Raw genomic sequence first — 24,538 nt, forward strand, 5'->3', positions numbered from 1 at the left:
TACAAGAAAGAAGACAACTGTAGCTTGACAAAGGGAAATCCTCACAGATATTTATCTTTTAGTTTATCATTTGATACAGAATTCCTGTCTGTAAAGCAAATGCTCATGGTGTAGTTGATCCTTCATGTAGAGGCTCTCTAACTGCTGTGCTGCCCTGGATTATCACTGTGAAAAAACAAATAAAATTGCCAGGAAACAGCACAAAAAGGCAAACTCCTGTGAAACCGTTCAGGACTCCGGACTAAACAATTCAGTGTTTTTCCTGCAAGATTTCTTTAGGAGTGCCTATCTGCACTCCTTTAAAGGCTGGGGACTTGAGTTAGGATCACAATTTTGGGAGTACTTAGCTAGAAGAGAGTTTTAAGGTGTGCTTGCTTTTGTGTTGTAAATGTTTGGGGTTTTTTGCAGAGAGAAAAACTTGTTTGCTGATGTAACAAAGGATTCTGCTAAGGCTGGAACTTTCTAAGATGATAATTTTTAAATTTGGCTTCCCTTCTTTCTCATCTTGACATTGCATTTGAAATGAGTTTGGGTTTTTTTCCTAGAAAATAACAAATGATCCCTGTGACTGTAATTAACTACACCTTCCCCTCCCCTCCTTTTATGGAGTTTCTTTTCCAGCAGCACAGCTGTGCCAGGGCAGTGCTAGATGGTGGTGCTGTTCTGCTGCTCAGCAGGTGCTGGGCTGTTCTTGCTGTTCCTCCTCTGCAGTGCCAGCTCTATGTCCAGCTCTCTCAGCTGCTTCAGGAAGCCCCTGTTTGGCATGATGCAGCGGTGCCTTGCCACCTGCTCAATGGCATCCACCACCGTCATGTTCTTGTGGATCATCAGGTAAGCCAGGACCAGCGTGGCGGAGCGGCTGCGGCCCATGGCGCAGTGAACCAGCACCTTGCCTGTGGAAACAGAGGCACACGGCACAGCTGACACGGGCTGCTGCTTTCCTCTTGGCACTGAAGGTTTCTGTAGTGCCCCTGCTCTGGTTGGTGTCTGACTCCCCTCACCAGCACTCAGTAAGCCTCTCTACAGCCTCAGTTTTCCCTCGTGTGAAAAATCTTAGAGCTGAACACCATCTACAGTAGGGATGATCCATTTAATTCTGTAGGAGGATAGAATATAAGAAAATAAAGATAGTGTAGAAAGTAATGTTACCCTCAAGGAGTTGCAGCTGGGCCAATTAGCAAAGATTAGGAGCAGGCCTGACTTTAACAGGCCACAGCTGTAACCAATAAGAGTGCTATAAAAGAGTGGGGTGGCTGGGTGAAAGGGGAACTGGAGTCAGTGGCTGCTTTGTGAAGAAGAAAGAGTCAGTGCTCTGAGGAGCTGTCCATGAGAAGCACCAAGAAGGTATGGAACTTTCGTGATAGGAGGGAACCTATGGAATGTATGGAAGTATGGAGTGCCTGCAATAAGATGACAAAATAACTCTACACCAAATATCTTTTTATTTGTGGACAAAGCTTGCAGAGAAGGCCTGGGGACTGCATTAAGTATCATAGCAAGCCCTGCTGCAGCCTTGACTTGCATGCCTCACAAACTGTGTGTTTGCAATTCTGTGTTTGGGAATAATAACCAAAGCACAAGGGTGTGGGAGGGTTTGGTGTGCTCTCAGACTGTCCTTCCATGAGAATAAATGGAATGCATGGAGAGTGCCTTTCCCATTTCTACTAACTAGACACACAAAGTAACCAAATTGGGTTTTGGTTTTTGTTGGGGCAATGTCTTTTGAGATCTAGATCACATCACTTTATGCCAGTTTTTGAGGGCAGACAATAAAAAAGGCCAGGCATATAACCAGGAGTTGGAAAGAAACCACTTCTTACTCTATAGAAAAGCTGCTGTAGAAATTTCTGGCTAGCACCCTGTTGTGTTGAATGCAAGTAATGTTTCACCACCACCATCATGTGAGTGTTCTATTATGATCATCTCCCTGCAGTAGGAGCCTGTCTCATCCCCTGTGAGTGCAGAGTCTCTGCCAAGAGTTTTCACCTCCAAATAAACATGCTGCAGTTTAACTCTGTGACACTGCTTGGCTTAGCTTGGGCCTTCCAGAGGCAGGAAGTCATTGGCTTTGGATAGTAACAAGGTTGGAAGCCTTGTGGAGCCTTCCCTGTCAGCAGTATCTGGGGGAGGTGGAGGAAGAGAACAGTAAGTGGGTTCAGGTCTGATTGGCAGGTTTTGAAACACTTCAAAAGATTTCCAAAAATGATTCAAAGCCCTTGAGGGGTTCTCACAAAAGGTTGAACTGCTGAAGGAAGTAGATTTGGAGCACACTCTCTAACACCCTGCTAAGCAGAATTGCCACAGGAGAAAAAAATAAAAACTGCTATCAGGGCCAATAATAGTTTATCTTTGTCAGCTATGCCTGGTGAGAAGTGCTGGGTGCAAAGCCATGACTCCTGCAGATTAACTCCTTTGCTTCCAGGCACAAGAGGATGCCTTGGCACAAGCAGCATTGCTGTGTAATGGATGCATCAAGAACTGCCAACACTAAGGGATTAATGGTTACAGTCTGCATCCTAATCCCAGCAGATAGTCTTTGAGGCATCTTGGCAAAGTTCCAGTCCTTCTGATAACTAAAAGTGCCTCTTCCTCTCCTGGAAAATGATAATCCATTCTATTATTACTGCAAATATTTGAAGTGGATGAAAAGACATATTTGTTTAGCCCTTCAGTGCTTCTCTTTAGAGCTTCCCACCTTGTAAATCTGTTGCTGTTGAGGTGATAAAATAGGTGATGGGACAAGGAGCACTTTGCTTTGTGTGGGTGGCAAATGGAGGAGATCTAGGAGAAAATACAGTTTTGTATTGTGTTAACAAAGGCAAAAAATGGCTGTACAATCTTCTGAAATGTCCACTGGTTTGCAGAAAAGGAAGTTTGTCCTTGCTCTGTGTGAATAGTCAAGAGCCAACTGCCTGTTACAGCAGAACACTGACACTCTTCTGCAGAGCCACATCCTTTCTGTACTATTTTGTAGTCCCTTCCATTCTAATATAAGGACCACTCTGAACTCTCATTCCCTGAAAGGGAGTCTGCTCTTGCTGTCTTGGATTCTGACCACTTATATCTTCAGGTGTGCCAGAATATTCAGCATCAGTGCACAGAGACAGAGGTCTGCTGAGTGGTGACAGATCTCTGAAATACTTTGTTCGCTTGACTTGGGTTTGTGTTTCTTGAAAATTTGTCTAGATGCAGTACTACTTTTCCAGAATCATTTGGAGCCTTGAATGTTGAGGTCTTTGGTCAAAAGCCTCAGGTCTTTGTCATTTTCTCATATGTTTCTTCCCACTTCGTTTTCTTCTAAAATCTGTCTTTTGTGTATTTTCCCCAGACATTTTAACGTGAAGTGAAAATGCCATTCCCCTTTATTCTACATTTTGAGGAACTAAAATTTCAAGGGAATGAATATTAAATCTGTAGCTTAGTAGGAAGCCTAAAAAAAATCTTAAAATAATGTCTTCTTTTCATGTTATGCAGGCCTCACTGATAAATATTTTAAGCTGTTCTATGGTCTGAATTGCATGTTTTGGGAAAGCTTTCTGCCCATCTGAATGACAGCATGCATAATTGGGACTCATTAGAGTTTGCCTCTAAATCTTACCCTTATAACTGCTCTTATGGCCATCAGCCCACGCTTAAACCCTACAACTACTGTTCTGATCAGGGAGTTTCTTCATCATCATGAAGATTTTAAATGTTAAGTCAGAATTAAGACTGTTTTGACAGCATCCAAAGTGCCAAGCTTTCTGGTCTGTTTCAGAGAGGGCCTTCTTCATTAGAATGACAATTTGTTTCAACAGCATTGACTATTGAGCCTCTTCCTTGCAAAAATCATTATCTAAAGATATCTATTCAATGAATGTGATCATTTGGCTGAAGGTCTTACCCCAAATACAGCTAGGACACGATGCAACCAGAGCAAATTCCTCAACACACAGATTCTGGTCACACAAGCTGAGGCTTTTTCCTTTCTCCCCCTTTCCCTCTCTGTGTTTTCTCAGCTCTAATACAAAGCAGCAAAGCAATGCAAAGCTGTTACTGATCAGAAGTATTGAGCACCACACACTGAAGTCCCATGTCATTACCACTGGAGGCAGGTGCTTGGTTACTTCATCCAAAATCCTGTTTAGGAATCTGGATGCTCTTTGTCAATCAGGAAGGAGCACACAAGTGCACCTTCATTGCCTGTTCATTTGGCACTTGAAATGCAGAACGCCTTTCTGCACTAGATGTGCATTCACAAATAACACATGTACGTTGTTGGAGGAGAGCCCTAGGTACCTCTAGTCTTTTCTTCCATAGGAGGCATCAGTCCACACTTTAGTCTAGCTTCTGGAGTCATTCTATTCTGTAAATGTGTATTGGAAAGTTACTGTCATGCTTTAAACCTGTGTCATCCTGGGCCATGCATCGTGTCTTTACACATCTCTGGCTGGGATAAGAGGTGTACATACACACATTTTACTTTTCTCTCATGAGAAAGCTAAGAGGTTGCTCTTTTTCTTCATGAGTGTTACAGTAGGTCTTCATCAGAAAAGATCCTAGTTAACTTGTTTAAAAGCCATTTGAATGTGGCAGAAATTACTACAGCTACAGAAATCACTGCCATTTGTAGTATCTACTTGAGTGCAGATTTTTTGTTTGTTCACCCAGTCACTCCAATTTGATTTTGTGTTCCAGTGCTGGGCTGATGCTTGCTACTGTCTCAGGACTTCCTGGACTTTGATGTGGTTTTGAAACAAAAAGGTTAATATCCCCCCCATCTCATCCTTTCCTCCTACAACATTTATTGGGAAGCAAGGCTTTTTTTCTTGCCCTTGCTGCTTCCCTTGTGCTTGTTTCTTTACCTCAATGCAGCAGACTAAAGTCTTATGGGAACAGGAGGGTGGTGGGAATGAGGAAGTCTGCATTTCTTATTCCAGCTACTCCAGTCTGACACTGACCTCTGGCCTCCAGCCATGGCTAGGCACGGGTGTGTGCTAGTTATCCTCTCCTTTCCAAAGGCACTGCTGCAGACACACTGTTTTAAAATGCTGGGAATCTTTCTTCATAAGCAAGTAAGCTCCTGAAGCAGTTTCTCCTACTATTAGGACTTTGATTTTTAAAACTGATCTGCTTTCAAGGTTTTCTCCTGAGCAAAGGAAGGGACTGTTGTGTGGTCTGTACTTGTTGAAAGGGCAGAAGTGTAAAGACCTGGCTGGCTATTGGAAGCAAGTCAGGTAGTAACTGCCTGCAGCTGAGCTAGACAGCCAAGAACAGAAGCTGACACAAGGCTAGAAACTTGATATCTGACCCTCTGATATTAAGGTCTCTATAGGTCAGCAGGAAAGTTTTAAGTTTCTCAACTGGTTTCTGGTAAAATATCTTGCTGTGATTTTTTTTAAAAGTATGCGAGGGGAAGGAGTAGGAGTAATATTGAAAGTCAGTGTGAGGCCTAGGCTGTAGCACTTGACATCAGTGCCAAGCTTTCTGATAGAACAGTGCTGGAGATCAGCAAATAATGAATTGTAGTAATCAAGCTGAGAAATTACAAATACTTTAATGAAATGTTTCTAGTTTACTGCTGTCAGAGCTGTATCAGTTCCCTGCTGCTTGGAAGATGGCAGAGAAATAAATGTTACAGGTTGGGGTAGATCTGATGGTCAGGTAGGAGGGGTGGTTTCTATATTTATAGAGGGAATCTAATGGTGCAGAGCATGAAGCTGTGGAATGATAGCATGGAATGTCTGAGACCATTGTATTCTACTCCCACCACTATGCAACTAATATTTATTAACCCTGTCTTGATAGGGGCTAATTAGGAGGAAAAGACAGCATATTCATGGCACCTAAGCAATTTCCAGTTGTCTCATGTGTTTTTGAAGGAGTCAAAACAACAACAAAAAATCTGTCAGACAGGACCCCTTGACACAAGCTGTGATGAGAACTTTGACAAAAGTGCTTGGTAAGAGGCTCTTAGGGTGGTATTAGTGGGAAGGGTCCTGAATACATCACTGCCTTCTCTTAAACTCGTTCCCTACTACTAGCTGTATTGTCTCTGTTAAACTATATTGGACTTGTTTCATTCCTGCAAGGTAAAATGCCATGGAACTATGCTTTGAATTAGTTGTGGTAAATATTATCCTGGTTGGAACCATTTTCAGCACCCTCCTTACTTCTTTCATCCTGAAGTGCATTATCAATGAATTTGGAAGCCGAGTAGAAGAACTGGCTGAGGTCGAAGGTGGGGAGGTCGTCGGCCTCCACGCCGTGGTACTGCAGGGCCATGCTGCTGTAGTACTGCGCCCCCGTGTCCACGTTGCGCTGCCCGTGCGCCGCGTTCAGGATGTGCGTGAACCCCGCCTTCTCCAGGCTGTAGCGGTCCAGCGCCGTTTTCCTGGGAAAACAAGAGCTGCCGTGTAACTCAGCAACCTTCTCCAAAGCTAGGGAAAAAAAATTGAGAAAACCTCTGCTTTGGTATGTTCTAAATGTTAGTGAAACTGATAATGCTTTAACAATGCATAATTTACCATTTAAAGGAACTTAAGATATTGTCATTCTGTTTGAAACTGTCATTCTTTTGCAGTTCCTAATTATCTCCCCCAGGTCCTTAGAGCATGTTTAATGTGGATTTATTTTGCCGTTACCTGTGCACATAGGCAATACTGGCTTCCATCCATCTTGTACAAGAAGAAACTTGGGATACAGAAAGAAATAGAAGGAATTATCTAAAGTCAGAAAAGGAAATCAGTGGCAGAACTTGAAATAGGACCCATGAATGCTGTTTTCCCCTTCTGTCCTATCAAATGATATTGCAGATATAATAAGAGTCCGTAATGTGTGAGTAGTAAAATCATCTGGGATTCAAAAAGAAACTCTTCTTCCCTAAAAGAGGTTACTGAGTTCTTCTCAATTTCTATTAAAAATGAATGCAATTTTAAAATCCCATCCCTATGTGAATGTAACTTCCTATCACAACTCCATTTTACTATCTTGTTTGGTCAAACCAGAGGTCTAAAGCAAAAAGAATTATATAAGGAAATTTGATATTATCCTTCAGAGGAAGCTGGAATTCATGTATTTAGCCAGAGGTTCTCATTTGTTCTTGTCCTCTCTTCCCTTGGACAAGGGAAGTCAGAGAAGAGAGGAAAGCTTAGATTTGTATGTTCAATACCCACTGTAGGTGCTTGCTTTAGGATAAAATTCCTAAAAAAATGTAGAGTTCATGGCCAGGCATGTAAAAACTTTTTTTCTTCCATTACAGAAAGCTTTTAGTTTGGGAAAAATTTGTTCTGAAAAAGCTGTAAAGTTTCATTAGTCCCTAGGAAAACTACAAAGCTTTTTACAAAAAGAAAAAATGGCATAACCTTTATTCTGTTAATATATTTTCACATAACTACTGCATGATGTAAAAAAGCTTTTTCCAAACAAAAGTACCTTGCTCCATGAATGTTTCCTGAACACTTCCATGTGTAAATGTAGCTGCTGTCACACAGGACGTTGTGGTGGGCTACCTGCTGTGTTTCATAATTCTAGTGGTGACAGCCCACAATAGCTTGAAGCTGACTGCCTTTCCAAGCTTTAAGTCAAAACCCCCTCTGAGCAGTCAAGGACCTAATGATTAGAGCACTTAACTGGGATATGGATACTGAAGGTTTTACCTATGCTTGCTCTTACTTAAATTAAGCTCATGATCATTGGCTGCTCTGAGTAAATATTGCCCTGCAGAAATTCCTTTCTGGTTAGGAATGATAATGTCTTGACAGTACTGGTATTTTTGCCATGAAATAATGCTACACCTCTGCTATCCAATCATGTAAAAGTCAAATAAAAGCTTCTCTTAGTGTGGTGATGCCTACCTAATAAGTTTAGTAGACCCTCCTGGAGCACTGCTAATGGTGTACTTTGCCACTTCCACCTCATGTTAAATAATGCCTACTCCTTCCCTTTGCATTCCTATAGCAGTGATTGACTGAGAAAGACTTGCTTTCTTCTCCCTCCTTTTAGGAGGTTTTGTGCCTTAGGATTCCCTGTATGTAAATATTGCCGGCAAAGACACTTCAGTTCTATACTGAAAGGATGGAGAGTACTTAAAATCAACCAGGTTAAATGTCCTGGCTGAAGTGGTGCAGTGAATAACTACTGCCTTCATTTCGATGTCCTTGAGGTGAGCTACAGTTCCTGTTTTCAAATTAAGCCTTTGTTTTATCTCCCTGATGCTGGAATGGTTTTCATTCATCAGACAGGCCCAAAGCTTCTGTCCTACAAACCATGTAAGACTGAGGGCTTCAGGTCAGAGACCCATGCACAAGGGGAACCCTTGCAAGTGGAGATCTACATGCTGAGTAGGAAGCAGGACTGCAGAGTATTTTCAGTAGAAAACCAAATTTTTTGATGGACTGTACATACTATCACACTTTGGCTTCTGCAAGCACTGCTCAGGCTAAAAAATAGCATTAGAATTAAATTATGAAGTTGTTCTGAGCAAGGACAATGTCAAACAATAGGTTACAGTCATTAACGTTTGACACTTGTTTTTATATGAAATCAAATTTTCCTGTTTCCTTGATTGTTGATTGCCTTTTGACACAGTGGATGCCACTAATGCATTTTTTCTGACAGTCACACAGTCTTGTTCTGTTTCCTACAACCTGATTTTGCAATGTTGGGTGGCCTCAGTTTTCCAGTACATATTCAGAAGGAAGGGATGCTGTCTTTCAGTAACTTGAATAAGCAGTCAGCTCAGCCTGGCCAAGCTCCTCTGAACTTCCCCTTCCATCTCCCAGTCTTGCCTGTGGCTGCATTCTGTGAATTGGAGGCTCAGGATGGAATTATTTTTATTTAATCAGTTTAATCATTTTGCATCACAAATGCATTAGCAGATGTTTTGCCCTTGACCTGTGGCAGGTTTGGAATATACACATTGTTACTCTGTTTGTTTCCCAACTTGGGCTGGAAATGGACTCAGAAGCAGCAATGTATCAACCTTGAATGGTGTTGCAAAAATTCATTATAAATGCTCAGATGTAACTCTATCATCTTTTGTGAAATAACCTTTTTTAAAAACAGCAAATTACACGTGTACCAAAGAATTTATGCTGTTTTCCTCAATGCTTGGGCTAGGCTGACTTTAAAATGTTATCTCCTTTCTAATTATGCTTGATATGCAGACTGATTTGGCAATAGCCTTTGAACTGAATAGAACCTTACCCAATGGAATTGTTTTCTTTATTATACGGATGCATATTTTCTTTTTTCTACTGACATTGCTAATGTGAAAAACTTCCAGAAAGTGAGTGCTCAGTGCTGAGCTCTCAAATCTGTTAAGTTCTCCACATTTTCACTGGAATAGCTATCACTCAAAGTGTGTGTAGGTGTTGTAGAACCAGTTAGTGGAAGCAAGACCTAAAATACCTGCCCTAAGTGGAGCAGGGTCAGTACAGTCCTGTGGCCACGTGGCTTTTGCATCTGCAGTCCAAGCTAGTGCACACAGTCTGTAAAGAGGGTGTCAGGCACCTTTCTTACAGCAGATAGCCTGGACACTTTTATCTATGGAAAGCTTTTCCTAAGGTTACTAATATTGTGTGGAGAGATGAAGAAACAGTTGTTGTGTAATAGAAAATAGGGTTCACTGGACTGCAAGAGGTGCTTGCCTTGGGCTTTAGAATCTGCATCTTGTGAAGAAAGCTGAAGTGACACTTAGTCTTTTTCAAGAGCAAGAGTGCTTGGTTTCAAACCTAATATGGAGATTAGAAAGTACTTTAGCTCCTTCCTCTTTCTCTCTGTCCCCCAGTCTTATACTTGATAATTATATTTTCATAAGAGATTTCACTACTGTTCTTTGAAAATTTTTCCTCTTTTTTTCCTTGTAAAATCTTTCCCCAAGATCTAGGGCAAGAGCCCAGCTGGACCACCACTTGTCATACTGGCTCAGGTTTATCTGCTTTTTACCTCCTGTCTGCCAGTGCTGAGACTGGCACTGCCATAGTTAAACTTGGGGTCACAGTGGGTTTGCAGCAGCTTGGTGGGCAGTTAGCAGAGCAAGCAACAGCCTGGTGAGGCCCCAGGTGTGGGACCTGTGTGCCTGTAAATGGAAATGTTGCTGTGTCCCTCAACATGTTTGCCTGGACCGCCCACAGCCAGCAGTGAGCTCTGCCTTTGTGGGAAGGACTGGGCTGCTCTCCACCCTCCGCTGAGTGTGCAGCGTCAAAGCTGTTGTGAAAGCATCCCTCTGTACCCTGTAACCAGAGTCTGTGGGGTTTGCTCTGTTTCATCATGTATGATGCCTCTGATTACAGCCCAAGGAGAGGAGAATGCTCTTGGCCTTGCTTGCAGTTTTCACTGTGCCTGAGGTATCAATATTGTAAAGGAAAGAGAGAAATAAATCAGGCATAAATATCTGTGAATATCTGATTGGTTGAGGTTACTAATAGCATAGGATTGTTCAGGGCAATATGAATCACTACCTTATTGGAGGATTTATGGCTCCATTTCTAATTTAATGTTGACTAGAAAAGGCGTCGGGGGTTTTTTTCCTTGAAATTTGCTCACTATCAGAGTGTAATAGTCAAGCTAACAACATTCTTCTTTTCCCCTCCTTGGGTGCTGCTGTTTCCTATTAAATTGTGATTAATACTTCCATTTTTGTGATTTTGGCTGAATTTTAAGCAGCCATTGTAAAGAGGAGTTTGCTACAAATGCCAGTGTAGGTGAAGCTGGAAGCACTTGGCTACTCTAGCAATTGTTTTCATTTTGTATATCTCCACCATCTGTGCTATTAGCACTTGATTTCCTTTTACATGGTGCAGCTGTGGTCTCCAGTGTCTGTCTTGAATGTGTTCCCATGCAAGGAAGGTGAAGTGTGGCACTGGGAGATAACAATGAAAATTTCAATGTAATTCAGTTTAGTAAGAGATGACCTGTACTGATTAGTCCCATGCTAAAGCTCATCAGCTCTTCAGTTCAGAGCACATAAACTTATGCTAAAAGTTAAGTATACCCAGAAGTCCTTTTCTCTATGCCAAGCAAAAGCTCAGTGCTTTGCTGAATCTGACCCTGCATTTACTGTAGGGCAGATGGACTCATAAACATGTTTTGAAAGTTCTGAGGCAAGGGGGAGTACTTTGATGTGGGAATCCCACCTCAATGGTGAAAACTGGAGATAAAATCACTTTCGCATATGGATATATTGATACTAACAGACTCACCAAAAGGAGAAACTGACCCAGACAAAAGTGTCATCCATTTTCAGATGGTTCCCAAAAGACTGTTTACCTCTCTTGGGTTGTGCAAGGGCAAGTAGGGGGCTTGTCTGAGACTTTAACTGTGCCTGTTGTCAGTTTTAAGGTTAAGATTCATAGGATCAATAGCAAGTGCTGCAGCAAACTCTGTGTTCTTCTGGAAGAAACAATGTGTAAGTAGTTACAACATGAAAAAGAATGCTTTCTTTTAGGCTGCTGTCTCCACTGTACCAAATCCCCTCTCTCTTTTCAAAACTACTGTCATGACAAGCTTTAGTTCCAGCTGCTTTTGTTAGAAAGTTGCCCAAATCAATGGAATTGGAAGACAGGGGGAAAGAGCTTGCAAGCACTGCAGTCTGCACCTTCACACACAGTATTAAGTGTACTGAAAGCAGCTAAACAAAGGGAAGATATGTGGCTCATGAGGAAAACATAAATACAACTAAAGGAAATAGTCCTCCAAAATACCTCAGGAGGGTGTGGGCAGAGCAACTCCCTCCCCAGGTAGGTTAGCACCGTACAGCTGGTACTACACCCCAGATGACTGGTGTGCTTTTCAACTTTAAGTAAAGCCAAGTCTCTTAAACTTCATGCAAAGGTTGTGCAATGCAAACATGTTTCAGTATAGACTGTTAAAGCCACAGATTGACGTGACCCAGATTGACAAAACACCAGGAAATCTGAGGCAACATGTTACTAGGAGAGGAATCGCCTCTCTCGAACTTTTCTGTTTTCTTAAGCGCTAAAGGAAAGCTCAGTGCAGGATGATAATTTACCAGATGGTCAGTGTCAGAAAGAAGCTTGCTGAATATAGGCAATATTGACACTTTCTTAAGAAAATCTGGCAGTTCTCCCTCCTGTGGAGAGATGTTGAGAATTTCCAATAATACTGACCCAATTTTCCTTGGTAACTCTAGCACTGAGGGAGTCTGGAGATAGTGTAGCATTGTATCCCCTTTTCCTTCTGAGGTGTTGCTCCACTTCTCTGGGTACCTCCTGCTCAGTGTGAATTAAAAGAATTTTTAGGTACCACTGAAAACAGTGAGCAAGATCATCAGAATGTGGGATGGAAAATATTTAGTATTTGATTTTCCTCTAGCCCTAAATGGTGGATGTAGTTTTTGTAAGTGATACAACCTAGATAGAGGAAATAGCTCTCTGCTTTCTATACAGCAAAGGCACCAAGCACTCATGCTGTGGTCAGTCAGTTCCTGGTCTTGACTTCAGCCACTTATCAAATGTTAGAGATCACTGATAGAATGGAGAAGCGTTACTTGTCTCGGAAACCACTGGAGCGTTGAGGTTTATTGTCCGCTGTTAAAGATCTGATTTTCTGGATTGTTAAACTGCTATTACAATTGGCAGGTCCTCATTCTACCCAAGTTAAAACTATGTCCTCAAGAGTGTTGTTATAATCTAAATCTGTATTTGCTTCTATTTTTATATGATTAATACTGATGTAGATGCTAGGAGTTCGTAATGCTAAACGATGGGAGGTAGCTGTTGTCTTGCCTGAGAGAGTCCCATCTGTTTTCTTCTAGGTTAGTGTAAATTGTCTTTTTACTTGGTCACTTGGAAAAATCCATGCAGTATTGCTTCTCTGCAGAAAGGTAAGTGAATGAGTTTTAGTTATGCATACATTTCATGTTTAGTTATTTATCTTAATTATCATGCATTCCAAATTGTGGGTTTGGGTTACTCATCTTCCTTACCTGCATCAGTTCTGAAGGCCATGAGTCATGGCAAGGCATAGGCACAGACCATAGCTTTTGTGAATTTGTGAATTGCAAGCTCAGTTCAGCTGCATACCCAGAAAATTATTTTTCATACTTGTAACAAATTACATTTCAAAATACTTTTTTTTTTTTTTTCTGGGAGTAGTTTGAGAACATGGCAAGACCTGAAACTGTGATCAGGCCTTAAATCCTAAGGAGATCTAGTGCATGCTCAAGAGGAAAACAAATTGGGAGGCCTTTGTCTTCAGCTGAAATATTCTTTGAACTTCAGAAATATGGAAGCCTAAACATCATCTCAGATAATAAGGCCATCACTGAAGAGCTGCATGAAGAAACTACAAGATGAGTAACTGGCAGAGACTTTCCATGTGATCCCAGTGAACCAAGCAGGTTTGGGATTTGCCAGTAAAACTGCCTCCAAGCAACCAGGTGGCCAGAGAAACAAAGGAGAAAAACAAGGCTGCTTTCTATCCCTTTGGAGGACTTCTAAATATGAGGAGGATATATGCAAACACTAATCCTGGTAGGAATCAAAATCTTGGCCAAGAGTGTTTTATTCCTGTTGCTGGGCTGTGTCATACAAATTCCAGTATCTGGTCTTTAAAAGCCCTTGGAACTTGCTGGGGGAAAATTTCAATTGGAGTTGAACACAGCATGTTATATTTTGAGGCTTTGATTATTCTGGGTCTGACAGGCTCATAGAGATTTCATTGCCTCTGGGCAACATCTGCAGTGAAGCCTCATAACAAAAGGATGGAGTGGCCTCACAGGGTTCCTTGATAGCCTGGATTGCATTAGAAGGAAGATGTGGTTACGTAGTCAGGGTAATTAATTAGCATTTCCATAAGCAGTCACAAGTCCTGTTAACCTTGTAAATGCAGGAGGCAGGAATGAAGCACAGATGTGGAGGCTCTGAAGATAAACTCTGGATGTATGTGTTCATTTGATTTTGTTGATGAGTTCCACCAAATTCTTTCAACATCAACCTTAATTTAGCTTGGCTAAAGATGCAAATGCACCCAACATGTGTTCATGGCTTGTGGCATCTCTTTGGCCACTAGTTCTAAAGCAAGATCTTAAAACAATACAAAAATCCTGCCACACTGAGGGGGTAGGCTGCTGGTCAGGAGTAAGATATGGAGCTGGCTCCAGGAAAGATATAAATGTCCATGGACTTTGCCTATTTCAAAGCAAATTTTAGTTAAGGTAGTGAAAGCCTGCATCTTGCATGCAGACTAGTTCACAGATTTTCTGTCATGTCAAGTTTGCCCTTGCCTGGCTGACAATAGTAGTTCTCTTTTGGGGAGTTCCATTTTCTGGTGAAGTTTTATTTCTGTTCCCCCCCCACCTGCTCCTTACTTGTTTTTCCTTCTCTGTTGGTTTTCTCATGCTTTTGTCTTGTCATGGTGGGGAACTTGTTTTCCTTTGAAGCACCACTGGTTTTCCTCTTGACTTAAGACCAGTCCTCAGCAGAAACACATTACCCAACATGACAGGTTGTAGCTCTATGTGCCTGTCAAGAAGTTTGTATTTTTGTTCCTCTGGTTAGTTTGTATGAAGTGCCAGGTGTGTGGTGTATTCAGAGTCACACCTTCTAGCTTTTACTAAATTACAAGATGTAAGAAGCCACTGCCACAGGAAAATTACAGGAAAGAGTCAGTGACTGCTGTCCTGGGCTGAGAGACTGACTTCTTGTCTGGTCACATCCCTTTGCTCAGCAGGCACAGCTATAGCTTCATCACAGAGATTAGAGGAAAATTATTCTAACAGCTTCATTCAGAATAATTCTGATGGTCATTCTAAACAATGAAGTAGGAAATAAATGCCAGAAGAGGCTGTTCTTTATGGTAAATCTTGAGTTAGAGATATCTAACAGAAGGGGCAGGGTGGGATGTCGAGAGAAAAACTCAATCCCCTTTTCTTCCTGAATCATTTGGACGGGCTGTTCCCATGGTTTAATTTTTTTATCCCACACAACATACACACACACACACTCTCTCCCATCCCTGTCTCTAAAAGTGGGAGCCTTGGCTGGGTACAAAACCAGAACTCTTGTGTCTTTCTGTTGCCTCTGGCGCCACAGAAGTAATTGGTGGATGATATTAGGAGCCTTGTAACTTTCAAAGCTATATATCTTTCCTCTTTTATAAGCTGGCAACAGATGAATTTTAGGACCTTTTAAAAAATTATTGAGAACTTTGGAGCCACTGGGGCTTCTACTTGTGTCTTTCAGTGATGATGTAAAAATATATGTCATGTTAGAGCAGGGTGTAGAGGAAAATGGGAATTGGACCAATAATGGCAAAGGGATAAGAAAGGCTCTCTTGCTCTGCTCAGGGCTTGGGCTGGGGGATTTTCTGATGGCATGTCTCCTGCTGCAGCAGTCTTCTCTGCTTCGTGGAATAGATTGCTTCTAGTTTAGTCCTCTGCTCAGCAGGACTAAGTCTGTTTTGTGGGTTTGTTTTTTTTCTAAATCACACTTGGTCAGATCAGTGAGACACATCTCTGCAGCTTTGCCTTCTTCAGGGTTCTGTTTGCTTTAATCTCTTGAGCAATCTGGAAATGCAGAGTGTTCTATGTCCACAAGCACAGGCTTGGAAATGCAGAAATACTACTGCAGGGTGAGCTGTCTCTTCAGTCACTTTTCAAGAATTACATTTTAGGCCTAAACCAACCTAAGGTGTGGCAAACACATCCAGGCCATGCTCTGTAACTGTGGAACAACTTTCACTCAGAGATAAATAACAAATTGCTCCTTGAAACTAACCATTTAAAAATAGATCATGACGAGCTTCAACCTCTGCAGCCTACACTGGTGCCACAACCAGTGCTGTCACTCTGTCTTTACAACCAGTGCTGTCACTCTGTCTTTACCAGCAGATCTGGCTGCACTTCCTCTGCTCTTTCCTGAAGCAGCAGTGACAGCCAGGGCCATGCCAGGCTCTGACATCTGTCAGTGGTTTCAAACACTTTGCTCTGTCAGTGAGCTGTGTTTAGAAGAGCTTGGTCTCTCCTGTGTAGAGGAGGTGTAGCAGGTACACAGGGGGTATTGTGAACACTTACTCGTCTCCTATGTAGAGGTTGGGCCAGACTTCATTGACGTGAGTGTACTGTGGGCAGCCCTTCCACAAGAGCCTCTCCAGTTCAAATGCCCCTGGGGTACAATAGTCCTCATCGGGATCTACTTTGACTGCTGTATATGCATTTTTCTTGCCAGCATTCCAGCTTCCTGATGACATCTTGTCCATGAAGTAGCGCTCTCAGGATGTGCAATAAACTGGAATGCAACCAAAACAGAACATTAACCCAAGGGAGCACAAAGCCAGTGACTCCTGCTCACTGTGGCATCCTGGGAGCACTGACCAGGTGGGATTGAGCATTGCTTGAGACAGATGTACCTGTTCTGTGGCAAACACAGACTTGCACCCGGATTTCTGCCTCTCCAGAGAGAGGTGAGGAATATGTTGTTGGATGAGCTCACCAGCAAAGGAAACAAAACTCAGAGGTTTGGGATTATTGAAGTTCAGTGTCTGTGTGGATTTTGTTTCCTGAAAAATCTACTGGCAAGAATTTGGTAGGTCTAACAGCCTAGGGATCTAAAGCACCTAGGGGAACTGAGTGCAAATTTAAGTTGTTGGGGTTTTTTATCATTAACTAAGACCCCCCTAAAAGCTCATCCTTTGTGATTTTCAGCAACGTAGGGAGAGGAAATGTGTCTGTTCAGGTGAACGTTGCGTGTACTGTTGTACTTTCCTTTACTCTTATTTTCCAATGTTGCCAGCTGCAGATTCCCCGTTTGCTGCATCTCCCTGTGGGCTCTGTTTTTATTTCTTCTTCTGGGCTCTCTGGTGTCTCAGAGTAGCAGTTGCTCATGTCTCATTCCCTTGAAGGGATAAACTGAACCTTGTGGCTCTGTAAGAGACTTGTAACAAGATGTGGAGTTGGGCTTGATCTTATGAAGTGTTCAAGTAGAGCCTGCCAAAAATCCACCTTTCTTGCAGGCAATGAATCCTGTAGTTGCTCCCAATTTTTGTGTGTGTGTGTGTGTGTCTGTTGGCTGCTGAATGTTTGTGTCCTTTTAATTCAAAAAATCTGGCTAATGCTTTCATGTGGCTATTGTCAAGCTGAAAGCAGGATGTCCATTTTTCACTGACATCCCAAGTACCCATGGGGTTTGTTTGCTCAGTTTGGGCTCTTTTGTGCCTGTCATGTTCTGTTTCTCTATAAAGCTTGAAAAAGCCAAATGATTGCTGTTTTCCTACTCCAAAGCTGTGTAAGATTGTGGAGTCTGTTTTTGATTGGCAAGTGTACACCTTTGTTCAAAAATTGGCTTGCTTTCACTGGCAAGGGGATCTATCTTTCAGCTAAGCTCCTTAAAACATGATGATGATGTTTAGCTAAGTGGTCCTCTCTTGAGATTTTTAAAGAGCTCTGAGAATTCCAACTTGTAGTAAATTTTCCTTGGGCTTGTCTTGCATGCTTATGTGTAGTACCAAGTCCCATCTATCTGCCCCAGTAGCCATGCTCTGAGAGAGCCTTTTTGTTTCCTGTGCCAGAATTATGCTGATTCTACATGCAGACTCAGCAGTGTAGATAATGTTTGTCTACAGAGATACAAATCTAAGTCAGTCTGACTTGGGGAGTGATTAGGCTGTTATCTAGAAATTGATAAGAACTGCTATTTGTCTAGTAAGGAATTATAACTGAGAGCCTGTTGCCTTGATGCTGAAGGACTGACTACTTTTATTCGTGGCTCCATAACATGGGATGGAGGAAAGGAAGAAGAGAAAGCACAATGTAATCAGTAATCACAGTTGGTGGCCACAGTGCATTGATTTGTTACACCTCAGAACAGGGCAATTACATCTGCAAATGATCGTTTGTGGTCCTGGAACACCGGCACAGTTTGAGCTTGGTTAACACTCTGAAAGCTCGACCACTGCTGAGAAATCCTTGTTTCTGTCTGTCCTGGGAAGCCACATGCTCCCTGAACTTTCAAGTATGCTATGTTCTTTTATGCCTTGCCAATGTTATCTGCTGCAGGGATTTTTAAATTGAATTAGAGCACAGGAAAGCATCAGCTGAAATTCCTCTAATAAAACATGTATTTCAGATTTGACTCTAGACTATGTAAGAAGTAACAGAGTTTAAATAGGAGGAGGGAAAAGGGGGCAAAAGGGCTGGTTTGCTATTTCAACTCTGGAAATAATTGCCATGAAGCATTTGGTTGGGGGCAGAAGGGCTTGCATCTTCCCAGGAATCAAAGATGCTTAACCCCATCTCGTATTAGTTGTTCTACATATACCAAACACAGCTCCAGGAAGGCTATTTCCTAGGCCAGCCCTCTTGGAATAAAGAGTGAAAAGTAGATTAGATTTTTTGTGGGATTGTTCTTAATGCTGTTGTGGGTATAGGAGATGAATGTTTAGCACAAACCCAGGCAGGGAAATCTCAGATTTGTGTGGAGAGGAGACCATGTCTTGCAGAGCGCTCACCCAGTGCAGTCAGATGGCAGCCAGATTGCAGGGTTACCTCTGCACAGGCTTGTTGGAGCAGGCTCCCACCCCTTGTGGTGCTTCATGTGGGCTGTAGATGAGTTAGTGCAGGCTGGATGATGCACCAGTGCTGTGCTAGCTTGGCAGTCACCTCATGGCACTGCGCTGTGTGGGGACACAGAACCTTAGATCACAGAACAGCCTGACTTGGAAGGGACCCACAAGAATCATTGTAAGTGAATGGCCCACATGGAGATTGTGAGCCTGGCATTATTAGCACCTTGCTCTGACCAACTGAGCTAATCCCAGGGTCATGTGGAAGCTCTCTGGAGTAGGGACTGTCCTAATGTCCATTGCATAAAGAACTCTGCACCCTGCCTGCTCCTGGAACTGCTGCTTCAGGACAGCCTTATTTCCTGGGGGAGGGATGAAAAGTCAGCTGGCTGTGGAGCTGCCCTTGTCCCAGCGGGTTCTCCCCAGCAGGAGGATCTGAGCCCAGCTTCAGGGCATACTGAGGAACAGAGCCCTGTATCTGAGGCCAGGAGTTCCCTCCCAGTGAGGCAGGGCAGTCTGTAGCTCATCCCACCCTTCCCCTGTGCCCAGAACACAGCTTGCCTCTCATTCTGCTGGCCTGTGCCAAGGGCAGGCTGTGTGAGCTGCTGGGACCTCCCTGTTGCCTCTCTGTGCCAGAGCTGGGTGTGGGGCACACCTCAGTGGGGCCCCAGAGGTGCTGCAGATGACCCTGTGAGACTGTGCCTGCGGGTCTGGCATCCTGTGGGTTCTGCCCTCACTGCAGTGTGCACACAACACTGAACTGCTCCCCACTTCTGCTGTCATGGACTTAAGGGTATTATCAGAACAAGGATGATAAAAATCCAGTCATCTGCATTTTTATACCCTAATCTTTCTCTTCATAAATAAGACCAAAGTGCGTGTTATCTAATAAATTTTATTTGTTAATCGCTTGGATGGATGGAATATTTGTCCCCCTTGGGTTATATGTATATAAATGAAAATATTGTTAGTGATTTCACAAAATGGTAATTCAGAATAATGGAGAGTTAATCCTCTTTTCATTAGTGAGCCACTTCAGGACATACACTGTGGCAAATTACACTGCATTTTAAGTCATTCTCAAGTGCTGTGCACTAGGAAAAAAACATTAAACTAGTTTTGCATTGATAGAAGTAATTGTGTGGCTAATTGGGATAAGCAGCATGCATTAGGCACAGCAAAGGAATCTCTTCTTTATGTTCACTATCTCCTCTACAGCTGCCAGATGGAATTTCTTATACAGCTCTTTAGCTTATTTTATTTTTAACAAAGCAGGGAAGGAGGAAATAAAGTGCAAGGGGAAAAAAAAAAAAAAAAAAAAAAAGAAACAAATCTGCTAGTCTATCTGCTGTTTAATTCAGACCATAACAGAGCACACAGTCTAGTGGCTGGAGCACCAATATGGCAGTGAAAGTTTTGCCTTCTGCACCATGTTTGGAGTCCCTTGAACTACTCAAATTAACCCAAAATTCCCAGTAAGGCCCTATGAAGTCATAGAATGTAGTGGCCCATTTTCAAATCTGTTCAATTGAAGGGATGTCCAGTCCCACCACAAAATTTGTAGGGGTGAGTTAATGCTTTTGGAAATGTCAGTCATGAGCTCTACAGTTTGGTATTCCCATAGATGGGGGAGGAAAACTCAGCTTTTTATCTAGATGTGAACATCAGAGCCTTGGTGGTGCTGGGTACATTTCTAATGCTGGCTTTCCATGTGTAGTGGAAGTTTCTGAGTACTTTGAGACTGAAAGCTCTAAGTCATTAGCTACATTACAAAATCCTGTGCTTCTTAATATTAATATTTTCTGCTCAATGTGCTGTGCAAGCCCTAGTGCTGTGTATAAAGATGCCAAACAATTTGGCAAGATTTATGCCTGGGAGTTAGGATCCAAGTCAGCTGTAGAGACTTAGAAAAAAATCAGGCATGCACAGCCAAGGGCTGCATTTGCCTTGTTTCTGTGAAAGGGCCTATATATCCTTTCCTTTTCTGAACCCCTCCCTGGCACAAGGGGTTCCTCCATCACTGCTGTTGTCCCCACCATAGGTACTCTGCTGCCAACTTGTAGCTTTATTTGTGTGCCTGAAGCTTCAGATCTTCAATAAAGTCAGAGCCTGGTGGCCTTGGCATAAATATGCAATGGGAGAGGCTAAACAAGTAAAAACTGGGAAGATAAATGGAGAGAAGACAATTGTCCTTACTCTTTTCTTTAGAAGTATTAGCTGTTCTGTCATGCAGGGCACAGGGTTTCCTTGCCTTAATGCCCACTTCAGTCCATATTTATACAGCAGAATAGTTTATATTCTTTGCCACCCATGTGTCCTGCTCTTGAAGTTCTCCCAGCTCTTATGGCATTGATCACTTGTGCTAGTGGTGATTTTGATGCTGGCTTTATTAAATTTAATTTGATGTGCATATGTGTACAAGCCTTGGTTTTGTACTCAGAGTTGTCTAAAAGCAACTTATCCCTGAAAATACCAGACTATCACAAATTCACCTGGTTTAGCTGGGAAGTGAAAGTTTTAAGCCTTTAACAAACACCTAAACATATAACCTGTTTGTAAATGTGGAGGAAGATTTTAATCTTATTCGTGTTCTGATGCTTTCAGATTTCCCTCCTACCTGTTGTCAGCTCTGAAAAAGGAGTGGAACTGTGATATCATCATAAGTCTTTTCCAAGATGCCAAAGAGAGCTACCTATCAGTGCTGAGCCTTTCATGAGGATTCCACAAAAGTAATGACTTATCTACAGTGCTTTATAACCACCCCAGCGCAATAGGAGATAAACACAGTGCCCTTGAAATTAATTGAAAGTTTCACCCTCAAAACTGGGGACTAAAGTAGTTAATCTACTGCCATGAACACTAAATCCAGCAGAAGAACAAAAAAGAGGAAAAAAACCCTGAACTTTGATTGAGAAATCATTTCTGTGCATGAGGAACTTTTTACTAAGAAAGTACTCTATTTTCTTTTCTGATCTTGGATACAGGGCAGACTTATTTGAATGTTTTTATTTATCAGGCAGAATTTAACACCATTCAAGTTGTTGGACTTCTACTCTCCTGGGAGTAAAAACTGAGACTTTGCCTTACAGACAACTGCAAAACTAATGGTTTTACATTTACTTCCTTTCTTCCTTCAGTTTATTAACCACCTTAGGTAAGAACTCATGGAGGAACAATGTTTGTAACAAGCCTCTACAAGAGGGAAGGACCCAAGAGAAGGTAAGGATGGAGAATACCTACACTAGTTCTACACTTTCAAAAAACGTGCAGAAGACTTGAATCTAGTTTAGTAACCAGTCTTTGAGTAAGCTCAGTGCTGAATTCAGAAAAAAAAATCAGACGTAATGACTGAGAATCTACAGAAACAGTGAGGGAGGATCTACTCAGCAAGTTCTTGAATTTTTAAGAAATGTTCTGTTCTTCCATTTCCAGCCCACATGCCTGACACATACCTCCCTTCAGGGTGAAAAAGTGCTTGCCCTTTTTGAGTATGACTAAGCAGAGGGCTGTTTTATAAACTGGAAAGTTCCTGCAGAAGCCAATGCACATGTCTGGAGCACAGTGTTTGCACTTGGGAGGAGGGTAAACAGTGCTTTGGTTTCTAAGCTTTTTGTAACTCGAAGTACATCAGCTGAGCTGAGAGCTGGTCACTGCAGTGACAAAAGCTTGCTCTGTCAGATGATTTAATGCAATGCACTGAGAATGGTGCTCCCTGTTACACCACCCCATGCTGTTTTGCTCAGACTGGGAAGGCTGGCAGCAGCCATGAAGAGCTGTGTGCTTCCCCTGTAACCTCACACTTGTTACACCCCAGGGCACTGCAACGAGCTGTGGCAAAAGCTCCTTGGGTGGGGTTATGTCTTGCTTTGTTTTGTTGGGGACTTTTTTCCCTAACACTAGGCCAAAAAGGTTACTTTTTTACAAATACTTCTTGTGATGGAGAAGTCTTTCAAAAATATTTTTCTTAAATACCCCAAAAAGAATTTGCCAAATTCCAAAACTGGATTTGCAGGATACTTAAGGAAAAAGTACAATCCTGTGTTCCCTATTCCTGTCCAAGTCTTCACCAAAATTCATTTGCTTCAGTTCCTTTCTTTTAGCCCTGCATTCTTATGCTTAAAGCATTCATGGACTATAAAATAGTTCATCTATTGCAGTCATCTTTAAACAGCTTAAAACCAGAATATTTGTAGCCTCTGTGCAATTATTTCCCAGAACCTCCTGCTGTGAATATTCAAAACTAACCAGTTATTTCAATGAATTTCTAAGCCACATATGACTTTTTAAAAACTTATTTTTGCCCTCATTCTTTATTGTTGAGTGGACTGGTTAATTGAAAGCAGATTAAGCTGAGATTTTATTAAACATTATTAGAATGTCCAAAGAAACTTAAAACACAGCATCATCTGAGAGATTTTTAATTCAATTGGAAAAGCTAGATTTGACTAGAGGGTGGAGCAATTACTGAAGAATAAGCAAAATATTCTGGGACAGATATTAAAGTCCTTAAGAATTGCATTTTCATTCCCTAACTTTTACAATGAAATTATCTCCAAGATAATTACGCTTTCTGCACCAAATTTCCTAATTTATAAAGTGATTTCTGTAACACAACAAGTTTGGTTTTCTAAAATTATACATTATACTTTCAAAACCTTTTTGAATCTGTAATAATTAAATTTTTTTTTCTCTGCAACAAGCTAATGAAATTAATAGTTACCTCGGCAAGTTTTCCAGTTCTTGGGCTGCTTTACTAAGTCCCTGCTTTACTAAACCAGGTTACAAAAGGAAGGGAAAAGGAGCAGAAGTACAGCAGGAAATGCAAATTGCTTAGCCTTACCTGTAGGCTTAGGTGGGTGCAGTAAGTAACTGGGTCCTGTGAAGTGCAGCAGAACGACAAAAGAAGCCTCACTAACTGTGCAAGTAGAGTCTATTTTTAGAGGAGGATTTGCTGACTCTGACCTTGAGTGCTGCCCACTCCAAATGACGATCTTTACATCTGCTGGTAAAACTATTCCCTGATGTGACCTGAAACATTAGACCTGGCAGTTTAGTTACCTAGTCTTGGTGTGACTAAGATAACATGATGCCTGCGTGTTGACTATAATATAACAAATATAATCTTTGATGTTGTCCCCTTGTCAAGGCCGATGTGATGTTTACTGCTGCATATGGGTAAGGAGCACTGCGCTGCTGTTTCCTGTCATGCTGTGCACAAGTGACTTGGCACTGGCACAGCAATGGGCAGTGGGAGAGGTGGCATCCTGACAAGGTCCTTTTCTCTTGCTTGAGCTCCACCAGAAAGCCATCTTCCCCTACTTCTTGTTTTGGTTTTCTCCAGTGCCAACACTTCCAGTACCCATTTAACTTATGAAATGCCTTTCTTTGCTGAGAGCCACAAGGTGCTTAGCATGGCTCAGTTCTGGTGACATCTTGCCAAAAAAAGGCAGAGGCACACCCTCCAGCCTTTGAAAAATTCTCTACTTCCCTAAAGAGCTCCATGACTTCCTGCTGAAGAAAGCCTAAAACTTCTTCTGGTAAATCACAGCCAGGTTCATCAAAGATCAAAGCTGGGTCCCCTGGTGTCAGAGCCACACCTCTACCACTCCAGCACTTCATCTGCTGTGGCCTTCATGGCCACAGGGCTGAAGGGCTTGGGGATCACACATGACATCCTCTGCCTGGGCATTTGTTCTGCAGCAAACCTTCCCTAGAGCTGCAACCGGAACCACAGCATTAGGAGGAGATTTTGATGCTGCTGGAGCTAGGCTTGCGTCTAAGATCCAGCTGTCATGTGAGTATTGATATTTCTTAAAATAACCTCTTCAGATCTTTGCCTTCTGCCTGAGAGTGGGAAAAAGAGGCGAAGAAACCAGTCAGGGCAAGTGTGTGATACTGGAAGCAGCCCTTTGGTCCCTGGACCTTTTTGGTTCTGTTGAATTGACCATCCTGGGAATGATATCTCTGAGCAGACCTGCAATCACTGCTTGCCTATCTTTCTGCCTCACAGTGCTCTCTACTGTTGCACCAGTGCCTG

General features: G+C 42.2%; 1 protein-coding gene across 1 annotated transcript; it reads right to left on the reverse strand.

The window, feature by feature from the left end:
- Positions 1-456: 456 nt before the first annotated feature.
- Positions 457-23,503, reverse strand: DUSP29 (dual specificity phosphatase 29). Its single transcript, XM_063163831.1, has 4 exons — positions 23,342-23,503; positions 16,016-16,229; positions 6,153-6,373; positions 457-893 (listed from the first exon to the last, which is right to left on the reverse strand). Exons 2-4 carry the CDS (start codon positions 16,198-16,200, stop codon positions 646-648), a joined length of 654 nt encoding a protein of 217 aa, XP_063019901.1. The 5' UTR covers positions 16,201-16,229; positions 23,342-23,503; the 3' UTR covers positions 457-645.
- Positions 23,504-24,538: the final 1,035 nt, after the last annotated feature.

The sequence above is a fragment of the Melospiza melodia genome, chromosome 9 (assembly GCF_035770615.1).
Source record: "Melospiza melodia melodia isolate bMelMel2 chromosome 9, bMelMel2.pri, whole genome shotgun sequence".
Classification (NCBI taxonomy): Eukaryota; Metazoa; Chordata; class Aves; order Passeriformes; family Passerellidae; genus Melospiza; species Melospiza melodia.

What these genes read in the sequence shown, in the direction of transcription:
- DUSP29 (XM_063163831.1), bottom strand. Translation starts at nt 16,200, where the DNA reads ATGGACAAGATGTCATCAGGAAGCTGGAATGCTGGCAAGAAAAATGCA. An exon ending in AACCTCTACATAGGAGACGA is followed by an intron (nt 6,374 to 16,015) that starts GTAAGTGTTCAC and finishes TTGTTTTCCCAG; the next exon opens with GAAAACGGCGCTGGACCGCT. An exon ending in TGCACTTCAGGATGAAAGAA is followed by an intron (nt 894 to 6,152) that starts GTAAGGAGGGTG and finishes CTGTTTCCACAG; the next exon opens with GCAAGGTGCTGGTTCACTGC.